Consider the following 19143-nt stretch of genomic DNA (forward strand, 5'->3'; position numbering starts at 1 on the left):
ATTGAACATAAAAAATGTAACCAATTATTAGTTTGTAGCATCTGTAGCCTACTTTACAAAATGTGTCAAAATGAAGCATAAAACTAAAAGAATATTACTGAAAGAAAGATAAAATTGGTCAAACACAAAAGTAAGATCACTGTGTACAACCAGTGCAGTTAATCTAAACTAACAATGTATTATATTATTATATTTAGGTTGTGTTTCTCACCCTATTTTTGCTTCTCTATCTCATATAACTCGTGGCTGACTCTGTTAAAAAATGTGTGTGCTGGCCTGAAATATGTGTGAAGTGCACATTTTCTCACCACATTTTCTGTTTTTTAAACTCTGGTTCATGTGTGAAGAATGGCACACGCATGTTTTTTGTGTATACACATGATTTATATACATCTGGCCCCAGATTTGTCCAAAGTACTTACACAGATAGTGTATAGTAGCTACAATGTTCTCTCTTTTAAATCAAGCACAGCATATTTTCCCCTTATTTAAATTTCCATATATAGAAAGAGTGTATAATAATTTACAAGCACACAGCTGTTTTTGTAGTGACTAAATATGTCAGTTCTAAAAAAAAAAAAAAAAAAAGTTTGATTATATACACTTTGCTGTGAGGTGTTTTGTTTTCTACACCATCTGTCAAGTCTGCATTTTTCCACATTAATAATGATAAACAGTGTATTTATGGCACTGTTCACAGCTTGCTGTTTGACAGAGTCTGCAGTGCCTTCCATCACCCACCATGATCTCCCAGATAACCTTTTGCAGTGACACCGCATGGTGCCCAGAGCTTCAGACAGATTAGTCCTGTTATTGCTACAATACAAGGCTCTGTTGTGTTGCGACCTTAGATTATCTTCTCACTCACTGTCACAGATCTGACGTAGCAAGAACAAAAAAAGTACAATAATATATTTCTGTACAGGAATTATGTGATTTCACGATTAAAACATTTGTAATGACAGAGCCAACTGTCTGAGAGCAAGCCCACATATGAGAATAATGCTACCAAGAAACTAAATAAAAGATTGACTAAGTATCATTATAAAGCATTAGTGAATCAGTCACACTTAATGCATTTTGTTCTGATTGCTAAAACAAATTAAGAAGCTGGAACAAAAGCCTCAAGTGTGACTGCAATCAGGTTAACCCCCGGATGCAATAATCCTCCATTTGGACTCATACTCGGCATGAATTTGACAGCTGATTTCTTGTTATTGTGTGACAGTTTGATTGTCCTATACACATACTGCATACACATACTACTTTAACGCCACTGCTCTTTTCTGATTTTCATTTTGAGACGCACGCCGACACGTGTAACGGCTAACACGGATAACATGAACACGGCAACTTTAAAGGCTCGTCTACACAGGAGCTGTCAGCGTCACATGCGCCCGACGGAACAGCTTCTATTTTAATCAATACAGCTGTCTACTCATGCTGCATAACAGGTCACATTTCACATATTTTTAGGCTTCAAGTCCACCCCCCCTCTTTTATGCGTGTAACTACAGTGATTGTCTGTTCCGTTGGGAATTAAAACGGGGGTGACCTACACTCAATACTGCGCCTGAACATAGACAAAGACAGAGGACTGAAGCTACTGCTGCTGCTGATCTGCTCACACGCTGCTCTCACTACACAGCCCGTGTAGACATTGTGTAAGACTCAGACTGAGGCATGAATATAAACAATACAAACAGGAACACCGTAATCAAGGACAAAAGATGACTAAATTATTTGTACTCTGCTCCTCGTCGTGACTCATCCTCTGTTTTTAAAGCAGAGACTGAGCTTTACTTTGTTTTGGTCTGTGGCTACATGATACATATATAGAGTTTTAAAAGACGAAGGTGTGCCCTCTCAATTCCTACTGTATACTCTTTCCTGTATGGATATTCAGATGATCTAGATCTATAACACGGCATGTTAGAAGCAATTTATACCGTCTTCCAAAACACATTTGAGATGAATCAATGATGTCAGCATTAAAAGAGAACCTTACTGAAGATATTAAATACCAGCCTGACTCCACTATCATGTCATCTGATCATTTAGCAGCTTCTTATCACATGCAACATACACTCAGACAGTGGAAAGGGTCTCAGTGTCCTACACATGAAACAGGATGCATTGACCTTGAGCTTTTGAGCGACTCTAATACGCAATCTACTATTTAAAGGAGCGTCCGCCTACATAAGCGACTCTCCTGCCAACATTACACCAAGTCCTGTTCAAAGTCATTACGCTCCAACAACACCAGGCCACAAAGTGTGAGGAGCTAATGCCTGGGTTTCTCCTCATCATGTATTCTCCACATTGATTTTGTCTCTCTAGTTTTCTAGTGCAGGCTGTATCGGCTGCCTCCACATTCTCAGTAGGATGTAGTATATTACTGTCTAACACCCACAGGCCCTATCAGTTCAGTCAAGACAAATGCACAGTAGCATAAGGGAGTATGGATTTTTGACCTGTTGCTGATTTTCTCTAATTCATTAGATCTTGTATACTAATGAAATAAGCATTATTTGACATATTGTTTTCATTTTTTGTATTCCTGACTATGTCCACATTTGAGGAAGATGATCAAATAAATACCATTCTACATTTGTGGCTTTGTTTTCCTTAATAATCCTGTTGTTAATGTCAAAATACTGCAGAGATATTGATTAGTAGTAATATATTGAGCACATAAGAGCAAATTGCTTACACTAGGATCAATAACTTCAAGAGCTGGGGAGGAGTGTATGGATGCAAATGATTTTCAGTCACTTGGGGTATTAAATGGTTTATAGTGTAGCTGTAAACAGATTTATGGGCATTGTTAAGTGTTTATGAATGTCTGTGTTAACACCTTTTACCATTTTAAAGCATTCGTAACTGATGTAGAAACACTTAATTTAAGCTTGAAATCACAGTATAGCATATATGTAATCACACAGTATATCACCTGTAGTTTTAGATATGTTTAAGATGTGACATGTGTGATATATGTGATTGCAAATACATTACACAATGGTATCAAGCATTCATTCATTATATACATACTCATATCCTGAACGCTTTATAGGAAGAGTTATAGTTAGCAAAGACACTAATAAACACATGTCGATGTCCTTATATCTGTTTACAAATACACTAGTGTAATTATATATGTTACCATTAGCATTTATTGTTTTTATAGTGCTAAATAACATTTAACTTTAAACCACTTTCTGTAGTTATAGTAATTGAGCAAATAGGGGAAGCTGTCATTGATATGCACACTGATGCACAAAGTTTTCCACTGCAGTGCGTTGACATGTGACCTTTGGGTTATGAGACAGTGCGCAACCACTGATGATATTGTAAACCGGGGGATAAGGTATTGCTCTCACTGCTGGATTAGAGAGCCGGTATCAGAGTTAAACAGCTCTTAGTGCAACTGAATGTTCCCGAGGGAGAAGGTGAAGAGATCACATTTCCCTACAATCACAGACAAAAAAAATAAACCTTCCTCCCACATTAACACAAGGTCATTCCCCCACCTTTCACTTTTCATCTCTCAACTAACTGAATCTTCCATTCAAGCTTTTGTCTTTGATTTAGACACTGGGGTGAGATAATAACTACTAGTGTTGAGAATTTGTTATTCTTCAAATTAAACAAGATTCAAGTTCCATTCAACATTTGACACCAGATTGAGCGTCTTGTTGGAGTTAAATGAGCATATTGTCAGCATGTAGCCTGCAAAGGTTACGCTCACCTTCTGATGTAAAGTCAACCAGGAGACAATAACAGTGCAGCAATGATTGACTCAAGACACGCTGACACGTGGACGCAGGGTCAGGGAGCGACCTGGATACCTTGATTTGAGGACAATTAGCCGCGCCAAGCCGAAGAAGCTCCCTGCTGAGATTTTTGACAGAGATGGAGACGGAGATGGGAGGGAAGGGAAAGGAAGGGAGGGAGAGAGAACAAGCGAGAGAGGCAGGGAAACAAGGAGGGAGGTTTCACCGTAACCCCTCAAGCAGTGTAGCAACAACCAACAGCTCCCTGCTGCTGGAGGCTCAGCTCACATCAATGTCACTCACTTGCGCGCGCACACACACACACACACACACACACACACACACACACACACACACACACACACACACACACACACACACACACACACACACACACACACACACACACACACACACACACACACACACACACACACACACACACACACACACACACACCCTGTCTATTAAGCCGGGGCAGAAAAGCAGAGGCAGCAATTTAAAATGATTTTGACTTCGGTACTCTTGGCAGCGGTTTCTCCAAATGAGGACTATCAAGATTCCCATATGCCACTATCCCACAATCACTGTCAGACACAACCAGTCAGCAGATGTTAAACTGGTTTCTGTGTGTGTGTGTCAGTGTGTGTCAGGCAGGACTTGACCGAATACATTTTAATTGCACTAACTGATGGTTGCGTGTGTGCCGCACTTTAGCAACCCCGCTGCCGTGAGCGAACACACGCCGAGCCGCATTGTCTTAATTATTGATAGTGGAAATAGAATCTAATGAAATTTCCAGCTTGTTGAAACTAGAACTCCTCTCAGCGCACCGCGTACGAGCCCACACTCCCACACTCGGCTATTCCTATTTGCTCAATAATTTAGGTTCCTCAGAGTGTGCAAAGTGTACTGTAGATGTAATACAAGGGATCCCTGTGGCGTGATATGTGTGTGTGTGTGTCTTTGTGTGGTAAAATAATATAACAGCAGCTTGTAGGGAGAGATGTTCAAAGACTAGAGAGAAAGATGCTCTCTCTTCCTCTCTTTTTACCCTGGCAGCCAATCCAGCATCCACTTCAATAAATCTTAATCTAGTTTGAATTTAAAAGTCACTTTGTCATTACAGCAATTTGTTTCCAGATTTTTTTAAAAGATACACTTGTTTCAGGAATGTCCTTGAGACAAGAGCTTTTAGTGAAATTAGTGGTTCAAAATTACAGATTTTAAAGCCATTTTCTTCTCTCAGGTTAATTACATTTTTGGTACATATAGAAAGGAAGGATATTAGTTTATGTATTAATGTGCAGCAAACTGAAGTTATAATTTTAAACTTTGAAGTTTTCCCCCACTCTGTCTCATCTCCATAAAATAAAACATAAAACTAAAACCGACACATCACCAGTTAACCATTAGTCCAACAGAATGAAATGAAAACGAGAAGAAAATGCGAGAGGAGTGCATGTTCATCACCTTTACCACAAGGGAGTAGTGAGCCCTCAAGCTTAAAATGAGGTTGAACTGACATAACCCTGATAGAGTGTAATTAATATAACTTTAGGAAGAGAATGGGGAGTTGACAAGAGGCGCAGGGTGAGTGAACTGAGGGGAGCAGAGAAGTAATTTCATAATTGTGTGTGTGTGTGTGTGATTGGATGGCTCTGTGTAATGAAGGCGCATCTCTGTGGGAACAGTTGGTCAGCGGTGTATCAGTGCAGTATAAGAGTGTCCTCACCTGAACTTTGTCCTGAGCTCCAGCAGTGTTGCTGCTTTCAGTCCAAACCTCAAGGACAAATAACCCCAACAAGAAATCCTGTTCATAAGTCACCTTCAGAGTGTTTGTTATGCAGAATATCAGCTTTTCTCAAGCAGGTTTTGGATGAGTAGCCTCGTGTGTCCATCTGTCTGCACAAAAAAAGCCCCAGTGTTTACACCATGACTAATGTCTTTGGTTCGACCAGTCATCCAAGTAGTTTATTGGACAGACATCCAGACAGCAACAAAGAGGCGTGGAGGTGACTTTGTGTGTGTGTGTGTGTGGAAAAGCCTTTTTTTTTTCCTCCATATTTTTGTTTATTAGAGTTAAAGCTGGAGTGCGGGAAATTTTGTCTCCCTTTTCTGGCAGTGAAAGTAATTACAAAAACATTGTGGACATGTGCTTATCATCACCGGCTCGTCTGTAACCTACTCCATCAGTAGCGTTGTCTCATCGTCTCACAACCCCCAAATGACCTGTTTCACTATCACAATTTGATCCATTCGACCCAATAACATTTGGAAAGTCTAAAAGAGCCCCATTGATTCAATTTATCCCCATTCAAGTTAACAGAGGCTGAAGTCTGCATTCATGCTTTCATCAGGCCAGTGTAGGAAAGTCAAACCTGACACCACATTAAACACTCCACTATACTGGGAAATACCGGGACATGTATCTGGGCTTATAGACTTCATCTGCATTATGTAAACTTATTTGGAAAAGGCTTGAATGTAATGGGCATTGCTGTGTGGAGATGATACTAAACAATGGAGCTTCGGTCGGACAACATTAGAGCCCCTCAGCATACTGTGATTTGGCATATTCAGTGTGTGCACATGGTGTCACCCTGTGCTGTCACCCTGTACTGTCACCCTGCCGAGCCATCTGTGTAGCAACAGATTACCAGGTAGCCCTGTTAATCCAGGTAGGCTGAAGCGAATCAGTGAGGAAATGAAGCCTAGTGGAAAATGTTGAAATCGATAAGACCCGCATATCCACTCAGGCTTAAGGCTTGACTTTGACACACCAGGCAGGCGTAACAACGCAGTAGCAACACAGTAGGCTTATCAGCCTGTTATATATAGGATTCACTGTGGTTTGGCTCAAGGCTTCTCTGATGTTTACAGCGTGTGGGATGATTGGCAGTTCCGTGTTTACCAACTCACTTTCACCTTGCCAAAAGTTTGAGATACTTTGCCTCTCTCACTAACTGCGATTCAGCACTTTCTCCCGTCCTCAGAGGATTAGAGACCAGAAAAGAACAGATTGTGATTCTCTTTCTGTTTTAGTCCATCCATCCATGACCGCAGCTTTCAGTTGGGGAAGCAGAATGCTGAGTCATGCTGTTGTTTCCTTATTTTTGACAGACAGAAGAGGTGATTTTTTTCCCCTTCCAAAACGTATTTCAAAAGGAGCCGAGCTGGGACCTGATGTATCATGTTAGGATGCTTAACTATGTTTTGCTCCTCGCAGCTCCTTATAAATATTCAGCTCAGAGACGCTCTGACTAAAATTGTTTTAGTGCCTTTCAAAGGTGCGTTCTCTCATTACACTGCACCATGCAAACCAGCTCCATCGCCTGCTTATTAGATTTAGTTGGACAGAGAACATTCTGCTAATTAATGCTGCCGGCAGGCTGCGTGTATGTGTGTGTGCACTTATGTGTGTGTCTGTGTGTGTGTGTATGTGTGTGTGTCCACAGAGTGTGCTAAACTGAGATCTGTACACCTCATTAGTGTTTGTGTGTGCATGGTTGTCTGTCTGTGTCTGTCTCTATGCCAGTTTGCAACTGAGAAATGTAAATGTTATTTCTATGTGTGTGTGTGTGTGTGTGAATGTGTGTAAGTGTCAGAGAGAGAGAGAGAGCCCCAGCACTTGTGTGTAGTGGTCGACCGATACAGGTTTTTCACTCACTGATGTTGATATTTATAGAGCAGTGTGGCCGATATTTAATGCCGATATCTTGTTTGTTTGTTTTTTGCATCTGATAAACTACAACAATTTAAACATAATAACGAATGAGTCCCAAAATTGCTGAACTTAAATGAACTTAAACACTAATGTCATTGCCTGCATTGTTGCTGTTTGCTTAAGTAGATCTTACATCTTTACATTAAAAATGCATCCACTAACTACATTTCCACATGTAATCAAAAAACCGAAAACTTATGAATGAAAAATTAGATTTTTAGTTTACATAGCAACAGCATTCATTAGCAGATAGCAACATCTCCCTGTTTCTGAGAGGGAACAAAAATGTGTAAACTTGCATGAATAAATAAAAAGGAAATAAACAATGTTAGTGTTGTGCTCACAGTAGCAACATCTCTTTGTTTTCAGTCCCAGTCCCAGTTTCTGCAAGTAGAAACACAGGAAAACAAAGTTTCTCTGCTGCTTTCTCTCCTCTGAGCCTCTTCTTCTCATAAATGGTCCCAACCTGACAGAGTATTCTCTGTCTGGGAACAGAGGAGGGAGGGGGGGGGGCAGAGAGATTTTCTCGCCAGTGGTGCAAAGAGACCGTGGTGTGTTTTTGTTCTGTTTCCATCATTGCAGCGGCGGACCGCTCTTTCTGTCAATCACCGGCTCCCCCGAGGTAACGGTTCAACTTTTCAGAGATGTCACACACTCTCTCCCTCAGCAGGAGCTCCACGATAACTGTCAGCCCCGAGAATGATTGTGTACATTCAGTCCACAACACCAGAGGGTTCCTCTTCCTTCACCAGTATTCATTTTAGGAGCCAGTCCTCGCTCCCCAGCGGTGGTTTGTTGTTGTTCAGACTCAGAGGCAATGGCTTGTTCCTCTTTTAGCCATTGTTTTGCTTTCATCAGTGTGTCCTGTGCTGCAAAGACACGGCCATTGTATCGAGGATCCAGCATCAAACATATAGGCTCCTCAATCTTGAACAATCTTTTCTCCAAGCTCTGCAAACATTGTCTCTTAGAGTGTTCTGATCCACCTAGTAGGGTGAGCCTCCGCAGCGTCTTCAGCTCTGCAGTGCTTAAAATAATGCGGGACACAGAGGCCTTGCTCATCTCAAGAGACACTTCTTGGACAGGGCCCAGCGTCTCAATCAGATTTGAGATGATATCCCATTGTTCCCACAGCTGGACATGTAAACCTCCCCGTGTTCTCCTGTGTACACCTCTGCTCCAGCAACCTGTGCAACATGCGCAGAGTGGAGTTCCAGCGGGAGGGAACAGCTTGAACGATGGCACGCTGGGGGGAGGCCAAGGTCTTCCTGAAAGGCCCTCAGATGCTGTTTTGCCAGCACAGAGAGGTTGAAGTGTGTTGCACATGTCTTCAACTTGCTGATAATGTCTCCCACTGCTCTCTGACTGCTGATGCCCTCATTTACCACACACTGCAATGTGTGTGCACTGCAGCCTTTGATCAGGTTTGCACCACTATGTCTGAACACAAGCACCACTCTGTCTTGGTTGGTATCCCAATGTTAAGACACAACTTGCTGATAGAGTCCCCAGTATAAGAGCCAGACCTGGCCTTGACATTTAAGACTACCTGTTTCCTTTTTCCAGTCAATGTGTACAAAAGACTTGTTAGACTCATTAATGATTCTGCTTCTCCAGAAAGAACAGAACAGTCTGTAGTGAAAGATGAATGGGAAGCAGCATTCTTTGTTGCAGTCAGTACTTTGATTTTTCTTCACAACCTTTGTGTGCACACTGTCCAGCATGTCTGTGTACTTCACACTTTTAAAGCTGTCCCTTTGTTCTGCTACATCCAACAACCACATCTGACACAACCATAAAAATAATTTCTATTATTAAAGTGTCAACTTGACCCCTGATCTGATTTTTTACCATTTTCTTTGAGCATCAAACGTCTGTGTTACAGTCGACTGAAGTGAGTCAGCTTTAGCTGCATCTTCTTTCTTCTCCCGTGCCTCTTTATTAGCAGGGAAGTGGTGATACTTAAGGTGATTCCAGATGTTTGTGGTTTTTTTTTTTTCTTTCCTATTTCTGCCTCCATGCTCACCAATTCACTGCAGATATTACACTTCTGGTGTGAAATTTTGCCATAAGGAACTAGATATCTGTCCAGCCATCTGTAACTGTTAAAGTAGAACAAATACAAGGTCAGCGTTTAGATTAAAAAATATATATAATATACATGGATATCTTATCTGTTAACGTTGTTTTAGATGGAATTTTTATTAGTTAATGAAATAGAAAAATATATTGGGTTATGCTGTAGATTTCAGAATGTGACTGGTATTTAAGGGAGATCTGGGTACAGCACATTATAAGTGATGTCATTTAATTACATTATTCTATATGAGGAGCTAACAACAGTGTGATAAAGTGGAGATTCTGTCCCATAAATCCACTATCACATTAAACACTTTGCCAAGTTTTCTTAGTGTATTAAAACACAAACACACACACACACACACACACACACACACACACACACACACACACACACACACACACACACACACACACACACACACACACACACACACACACACACACACACACACACACGCAGAGGGAGACACACACACAAGTGCAGAAAAACTTAATAACATTAATTTCCCAAAATGTTGTTTTAGTTCTGCTAGCTGGCTATTAAGGTTAGTGCTGGTAAACTTGCAATAATAGGCTTTACAGTTACACTTGCTTACCATAACACAACTATCCCAAATGACAAATCTGATAAATGTTTTACAAATAAGAAGCCAGAATCTATCTAATAATACAGACAGTAAACACTGTATATGTTAAGAGCCAATTAGTTTAATTATTAATAAATTCATTTTATTTATCGGCCTCATCGACCTCTGCCAGTTATCTCAGAATGCCAGATATCGGCTCGATCAATCGGCTGACCAATGAATCGGTCGACCACTACCAGCCTGTTTTGTCTTTGACCCTCAGCGGAGGCAGGATATGCAGGCAGACAGGCAGAAATTTGCATCCGCAGCAGCACTGTGAATCTGTTTGATCTGTCCACTCATAAAACGTCAGGTGGTCTTCCTGCAGAGAACTTGGGCAGCTATCTCATTTCTCCGGGAGAGGGACATACACAGATGGAGAGAGAGAGACAGAGACAGAGAGAGAGCAGAGGCTGAAGGGAGACGCAGGGGAAGCGACAGAAATATAACAGAAATAGGAAACAAATGAGGGCCTGGGTGGATTTAATAACGTCAAAAAAGGAAGAGAGTGAAAAGAAGTGAGTGATAATGGGATGGGAGTGAAAAGTGCATAAAGGGGAAAGAGGGAAACGGAAAATAAATCACATAAACACATTGATTTTTACTTGAAAACGGCTTCATACTGTCGTGCCTCATCACATACTTATGCACGTCCGTAATGGAATAATGAAATGAGCTAATAGCACAAGTAGATCGGATGCAGATTTAAAACTCATACACAAACGTGCAAGTCAAAGTGGAGGTTAAGACAGAGATCACTACTCATGCATGCACACACACGCATGAACTCTCTCTCCCTTCCTCTGGCTTTGATATTAAAATGTATTTGCATAGATTTGTTTTAGCTGTTGTAGAAAAGTGTGTGACAGAGAATTTAAAAAAAGGAGCAAATGCATACACAAAAGATTGATGAACCTCACAATGAACAAGCAGTCAATAATAAAGTGTCAAATGAAAAATGTTTACTACAGACATCATTTACACAGCTTCATTTGTTCAATTCAGTATTTTCCAGCTGTATTTGAGGAAGGCATTTGTCATCTTACTATTTGGATGATTGAGCAGCCCAATCCCACTTTCTCTTGTGTGTCTGTCACTCACACGTAAACACACAATTACACAAACAAGCATCAATCCTCCTCTCATTCTTACATTGCCTAAAAGAAGTCCAACCATTATGCTTTCTAGAACATAATACTCAGCTCCTATGAATTATAAATGCCTATGGATTCCAAGCAGCTTATTTTTAGAGTGCACACATGCTTGCTTCCATACACACACACACACACACACACACACACAGATTGCTTTACACAAAGCTGGGGTTACGTCCCTTCCTGTGGCATGCAGAGGTTATACTAAGAGCTCCGTAGTGTATGTGTGTGTGTGTGTGTGTGTGTGTGTGTGTGTGAGTGTGAGTGTGAGTGTGTGTGTGTGTGAGTGAGTGTATGTATGTGTACTGGACCCCTTTGCACACGTGTTTTTGTGAATGATAAATGTGAATGTGCATGCCAGTGTTGGAGGCATGTGTGTGCAAATTCTGCACCACGGAGGAATCTGGTTTGAATTTGTGTGGATGGGTATGTCTTTGTGAATGTGTACATGTGCCTCATACACACAGCCATTAAACTCACTCACAGGGGAGGTATATTATTTCTCCTGTTTATTAATGTATTTGACAGGCACAGTACATGTAGGCATTGTTATTTTGAAATATACTGTAACAGATGCAATGTATACAGAACTAATAGCCATAATTTGCAGTCTTTGTCCCTGGTTAGGCTTTAAGGGATAAAACACATAATACAACACTAATACAGGCAGAGAGACTAACAATAAAACAGACACAAACAACCACTACAAACAGTAATTGTAGTAACAAAGACTGCAAACGATAAGTGGGAACAATGACTGAAAACGATGATTAAGAACAACAAAAGGGAAAGAAAGGATGTATGCTTTATAGACCCATGTATCTCACTGTTCACAGATTTCATTTAGTTTTGTCTTTCTATTGAAAGCTTTGACATCAGGTCATGTTTTTATTTTTGATGATAGGGTATTCTGAATCACTGCCTTCGAGCCTGTGAGGATCTTATGAGTCAAACACAGTTAAGCTTAGTCTTAATGGTCTTGGACACTTTCTTAATATGTGCTTCAAATTTTAATAGGGGATCTAAGACACTTAAATATTTGAACTCATTTACTTTCTCTATTTCCTTCTGATCAGTAGTTATTGTAAAACCATTGCACATTTTTCGTCTTACTAAAAAGCACATTGAAAGAGTTTTTTTTCACAGAGTGAGGAAGTTATTTTGAAGCCACTGTGAGGCATCAACCATGCTATAGCCTATCCAGTAACTCTGCAGCCTGTTGTGGAGTCTCTGTCAATACATCAATAATTGCATCATCATTATACATTTGGCACCCAGCCTCTGTACAGCTGTCTGGTAGATCATTGATGTATAAACAAAAGAGCAGTGGTCCCATGATGGAACCTTGTGGTATGCCCATTGTACAATTTCAAAGGGTTGATGTCATACCATTCATTTTGATCTCAGGATTACAGATATGATTTAAAACCCATCTGAGAGCTTGTTGGGAAAAGTTTAGCTTTTTAAGTTTATTTAAAAGTACCTCATGATTCACAGAATCAATGGCCTTTTCCAGGTCTAATAATACTTTCCTCATTACTTTACCATCATTTTTTATTAAATTATTTGTTTAATTGTACCTTGATGAGTCTGTGTGATAGAAACGGAATTTGCTGAAGTCTCTGACAGCTCTATCAGTTCAATGTTTGCTGTCAGTTCTACCTCTAATATTCTACTATACTACTGTACTAAATGCCTGCTATATAGTCATTTAATAATGCATTTGCAATTACCATTCTATCAGAACTGATCACTCTACTAGCATTCAGTTGAATTATTCCTCTCTGATTAGACTCTCATTTAGTAAGTCTATTAATATGTCTCTAAAGAGATGAGCTATTTCCCCCCTAACAGTGCAATGACCAATATAAAGCAGGCACTCTTTGCTTTTCTCAATTCACTGACCACTTTATTTGAGTCCTTTAAAAATAAGACTATCTGTGTATAATTTTGTAGAAAGTAATTTTTTTTAAATGCCAGATCCCGCTTTTTCATTGGTTGACAAATAGCATTTATTAACACAAGGTGAATCCATTGAGATATTGCAATATTTACTTATAAGTTTGTAGAACTGAAACCCAATGTATATCCTGTACTTAGCTCTCAAACTGAACTCTTTTGAATCCCCTTCTGTGACTTTTGGTCGATAGCTTAAACTCAGCAAACGTTTCTTTGTCAGTTTTCCTGACAATCAAAGTCAAATTAAGAATGCACAATGTTAAAATTCCTCTTAGGTGTTTAAATCAAACATATCCGGATTAATATCAGAACATTCCTTCTGCTGATTGTCTCTCTCAGTCATAGTTGTTGGAATATTATTTTTGAAATCCAGATTAGTCTGTCAATAGATGCCGAACCTGATATGATACTCCAAAGATTTAGATTCCTTTTGGTTTAGACTTTAAGGCCCTGATAACTTTTGAAAATACCTGAGTTCCCTTTGTTTAAGCACAGCATGAGTAATAACTGTTTTGCGTCTCTCCCACTGAGATGTTGTTCTTCAGAAGACGGCCTGTCTTGAACAGTGACTAAAGTAAATATAGTCCAGTTATTCCTCATTCCTGCTAGGCCAGGAATCATTTCCTACACCTCAGGCAGACTGAGGTGAAGTTATTTTACAGTCCCAAATCAAAGCTTTATCTATTTCCATAGTGGAGTGTGGAGGACTGGATGCTGTATGAATAAGGTCTGGGGCTGGACCTGTATATCTCTACTCAGCAGAAGTAGGAATAATAATGTGTTCAAGACAGGCCATATGTGATTTCCATTGTCAGCCTTTGCTTGTCATACCACACTGATCATCTGTTTTCCAACAGGTGGGGTAAATTGTTAAGTACTATCCATAGCCAAAAAAGTTCAGTTGCGCTCTGTCTGGTAAAGGTGGAATTTTGGCAGTGGTGTTTGATGTTTGGTCCTCTTCCATACTGAGGCTTCGTCCAAGTGGAAAACACAAAAGCTCAACCACTCGTCAGCAGTCATCTTCAGATCCTGTCGTGTTGTTAAAGTGTGTCCAAACTTTTGACTAGTATTATATGTGTGATATTAAATCAATATGAGTTCATCCTCTTAAAAGTAAAAAGCTTTTTCCTGTATGTGTACCGCACTTGCTATCATCACTACAAGGGAAAATGGCCCCTGTTGGTGTTGAATGATGGTGGATACACTGCAAAAAATGTCCATCTTAACTTGTGGATTCATCATGTGTTAAATATTTAAACTTCACTTACTCAGACTGTAACTTTACAAGTAGAAAATGTACTAAAAGTACATTTCTATTGTTCCTCCTTAAGTTTCACTTTGTCAGGAGTTCATCATAAACTGGCAGATGTCTTCAGCAGAAAAAAAGATGATCCAGTTTTATCTGAGAAACATCTTGAAGCAGCTTTGCAGTGGAGACAAATGAAAGTCGCATCCAACTTGGCACAGCAAGTTTGCTTTTCTCTGGCGTGCGCTCTTGTTTCCATGGAGACAGACATGATCGTTTTACTTTTGATTTGCAAATAAAGTGAATTGTCAGGAAGACTCTCATCGCTGTTATTGCTACTATGTGTGCTTAAGAAGATTAAACAGCCACATTTGTATTTTTATACCAACAAATTGTGAAATAATAAGTTCTGGCACTGACATCAAATTCAAGCACTTTTCTCTAACTTACAAGGTCTTCCATAGTTAAATACAAGGATTCAGAAACTATAAGTTAGTGGTGAATTATTTTCAAGTGTTCAGCATAATTCGAATTTTCTTTTGAAGACTTTTCTGCTGTATTCTTTTAATCCACAAACCTGTCTTTGCTCTGAATGTGTTCCCTGCAGCCACTGTACAGTCAGCAGACTGTTCCTGAAAACCATGAAAGCTAAGAGACACATGCACTTGGTGTATGGGCTTCTCCTGCCATTGTCACACAAAAGCAGAAGAGGCGTGATACAGCTCCCCCCCGTCTCCCCACTCCTTTTGACTGAAATTAATGGCTCCATCCACTCATGGTGACACTGATGTACTATTAGGGGCAGCATACTGCTTAGCCCAGTGGAATCAGGGCTCCCCAATACATAAATCAAACCCCAGTCTGGTGAAGCAGTTGGTTTGTAATGTTGCCGAACAATAGGATTTTATTGTTTGAGAGCCTCTTGTTAAAAAATGGGGAACAATAGAAGGAAGAAGACTGGAATTCTGGAAGTATTTTGCTTATGCGCGCACAAGTACATACATGGAAATCTCTGCAAGTACACCCACATTTGTGTGCAAAGTCAGAATTGCACTCGAGTGTGTTTGTGCAGCCGTGTGTGTCTCTGCGTTCCCCCAGAAAAGAAACGCTGTAGGCTGGGTGCCTGCTGGGCGAGCTATAAATAGCCTCCTGATGACAGCAGGACTTAGAGCCTAATGTGAAGGAGAGCATCTTCCAGAGATGTCCATATTCATTATTTAAAAACTTATCATGCATTTCATTTTCTAGTCCAGTAATCTCTGCCGTGGCATCTGTACATCCCATGTAGCCGATGCCAGCAAGCAGGGAGATCAAAATGATCAATAAAGACAGTCAGTTACATTTAAATTATCTTTACTTTGTTGGTTCTAATGTTAATATTAGTGAAAATAAGACAGTTGGTATAAACAGCGCGACATCTCTGCTTCATCCTAACCTCTTGTCTGCTGTTTGATGAATTAGGACCATTTAGACATGAGGCATTAGCAGCCAGCAGGGTTGCATTAAATTTACCTCCCACTGCGGAGCCATCGGCAGTTCTAATAATTGGAGTTTAAGAACTGAGAGCAATTCTTTTCTCTTTTTTTTTTTTCTCCACGAGGCTGAGAACATTCAGAGAAAAATGTGAGAGTGAGAATTCAAGGTTGGACATAGCATATATTGTAGGTCCAATGTGATTCAGGTTACATAGCCATTCATTCTTTTATTAATTGGATAATGCATGACTGTTAACGTGAGGCGAATAGATGTCTGCACTGTATTTCACTGTACTCAACTACGCTGTCCTCAGCTGCAGGACAGAGGGCTCGACTGGATAAGTGAAATCATTCAGCTCCAGAGGCTTTCCTCTCAGTGGACCTCTTGACCTTTTCACCCTCATTTCTGTGCAAGGCCTTTTCTGCACACGCAGCTTTATCTGAAATAAGATGTTTGAATGTCAAAGAGTGTTAATGGAAAGCTCCAGGGTCAAACTGTACTGTATCAGAAAAAGCTGTTATGTTCTCAAAGCCTTTGATCAGGTTCTCCCATTTTGTTTTGCCGGCAATTCCATTTTAGGGAACAGGAAATAATTAAAGTTATGAATTTTAAATCAGGCGAGCTCGCCTTTGAGATTGATGTGGCTCATAATTCCAACATTTTATATGCGATAGCAGCGGGTCATGTTCCAGGTCCATCCAACAAAACATAAAAGTTTATTTCATATTTCTAACCATGATTTAATTTCTTGTTTGTTAGGTTCAAACTTCCTGTGCGCCACCCACATCATCCCTGTGAAGAACGAGGAGGGCGTGGTGATGATGTTCATCCTTAACTTTGATTACATCCTGGACGAAGGCAGCAGTGACTCACTGGAGAAACTCAACCACACCTCACCATCCAAAGCTCACCAATGTGAGTAAAAGACACAGAGGAAGACGTGTGCTGAAAGCTTTTATGTTAACATTGATGTTGCCATGCAGTCGGTATACTGTTACAAATATTGCACTTAGACTAATGTGCTGCATGGACTCCAGCTGAGTGTAGAAGTCACAGGCTGAGTTGAAAAAGAAAGGAGGAAGAAAAGGAGTCATAGTAAGGTAACAGCCGGCTGTGACCTTTTACTTGTAACCTTTTCCCACATCTATCAATTTGTGCCTTTACCCGATCCCCCTCTGTGTCTCAGGAATATGACACAATACTAATGTAGCTCACCCTGCCATCTCCAATAACGTACACATTTCTTTATCACCTTGCCTTTTGTAGCATGACGATTCAATCTACACATGCTTAAATTGACTTGTAACAATCTCCAACTTGCACCTTCACTATCGCTACACTCCAACACAGCGTCGAGCAGCAATCATAAGCGCAGCCGTAGGAATTCCCTGCTAGACGGCTCCTTTTGGCATGTTGACACCAGCGTTTAGCAGACACTGATGCGTTGGCCTGCCGTCATCTCAAAGGTCTGGCCCAATTATAGCTCATAGCCTGCCAGGACGGCCTGATGAAACACTGGAGGCAGCGCTGGAGAGCACTCCGCTTCCCAGAGCTGTCGGTGTAATAGCGCATAATGCCATTCCCCAGCGGTGCTCTTGAACATGCTCTCGAGGCTTCCTCTGTCTTCCATGTCTCTCTCTTTCTCCATTTGCTATGTGTGACATACAGTATAAAACAGCAGCATGGAGGACCAGAGGTCACCTCCAGATGACTGTAATTGGATGAGGCCCCGAACAGGCTGTTGCCTCATGGGGTGTGTGGTGAGAAGAGCTGTGATGCGTGTGTCGAATACATAAGCAAGTTGTGTGCACTTGTGTGTGTACACTCAATTTGCGAGCATGTGTGTGTTTGCACAGGCGTGTCTATGTGTCGCTGATAAGGCCTTCCTCTGTCACTTTTCTAAGGGAGCTAATTGCTCAGCACAAGCACATTGGTAATCCCTGATGGAGCAGGCCTCTATGAATTAAAGTCTATTCATGCCTATCTGAATATCTGAGTGGGCGTCCCTGCTAATGCTAAGGTTCAGATTTATTTACCAGGTCGAGTCTCAACGTTGGACACCGTCTCCTTCTCTTTCTCTCTGCCTACATACTACCTCTGCAGTGGCAGGGATTACCAGACAGAGTCGGGATGTCTTGGCCTCATTTCACCACAGCCCTCCCTCACTTAACTCCAGAGACCTGGTACTGCACTTTCTTTACCAGCAGATGGACAGGGATCACAATTACAACTATCAGTGCATAATTTAAGAGGATATTAAAGACAAACAGACTGCTCCAGCTGCACATTTAACTACTCGTGTTACTATTCTAATAACTCTGCAGTGTGTGCAGGAGGAGCTGCCTTTGGACGGTGCTAGGTGATGATCCATGTGTTACATTATCTGGAGCCCATCTGGGGAATGAGCAGCCATGCATTAGGTGCTGCTTATCGATTGCTTTTGCCACTCAGCATCGATCCATCCATCCTGAAACCATCTTGGATTCTCATTTTTGCTTTGATGTGGTTGAGCAGGCCCGCTTTCACATATCCATAAATTGCAAGAAAAGTGTCATTTAATGTAGCGGCCACAACTCCAGACTAGCGGTTAAGGGGGGCGGGGGGGCAACAACCGTGTGAAAGTATCTGATTTATTACTGATTTCAGAGGTGCTCAAGGCTTTGCTCTGTGATTCATGAGTGTTGTTATTATTGCAAGGCAGAAGTAATTCAAACTTGAAGTTAAGTAGCAGGAGGAAATAAAGAACAGAATATGCCATAGTAGGATAACCATTGGTCTGATAATGTAAAAACAATACATTCAATTATCAAAATGTCTAATATTGTATATAGACCTGTCATGATAACTGCTTTTGTTGGATGAATTATTATCCCATACATAATTGCGTTAAGCAATATTATTGTCATATTAAGATCATTTTATGCCACAATTGCAGCTAACATGGTACATTTGGCTCAAATACCATACTTACCTATTTGAGAGGTGCCAGTACCCCTAGTTTCACATTAATCATTTACACCATACCTGCAGCCTACATACATGGCCCACACACACCCAGCATCACTTTGATAGTGGGAGTGAAGAGTTTTAGGAGAATTTT

General features: G+C 40.7%; 1 protein-coding gene across 1 annotated transcript in view; it reads left to right on the forward strand.

The window, feature by feature from the left end:
• kcnh7 (potassium channel, voltage gated eag related subfamily H, member 7) overlaps nucleotides 1-19143 on the forward strand; it is a 66235-nt gene that overhangs the window by 14801 nt on the left and 32291 nt on the right. Inside the window, exon 3 of the mRNA XM_062445541.1 lies at nucleotides 16803-16958. Coding sequence (XP_062301525.1) covers nucleotides 16803-16958 — 156 coding nt within the window. The remainder of the gene's footprint in view (nucleotides 1-16802; nucleotides 16959-19143) is intronic.

Source organism: Scomber scombrus, chromosome 24, assembly GCF_963691925.1.
Source record: "Scomber scombrus chromosome 24, fScoSco1.1, whole genome shotgun sequence".
NCBI classification, from domain to species: Eukaryota; Metazoa; Chordata; class Actinopteri; order Scombriformes; family Scombridae; genus Scomber; species Scomber scombrus.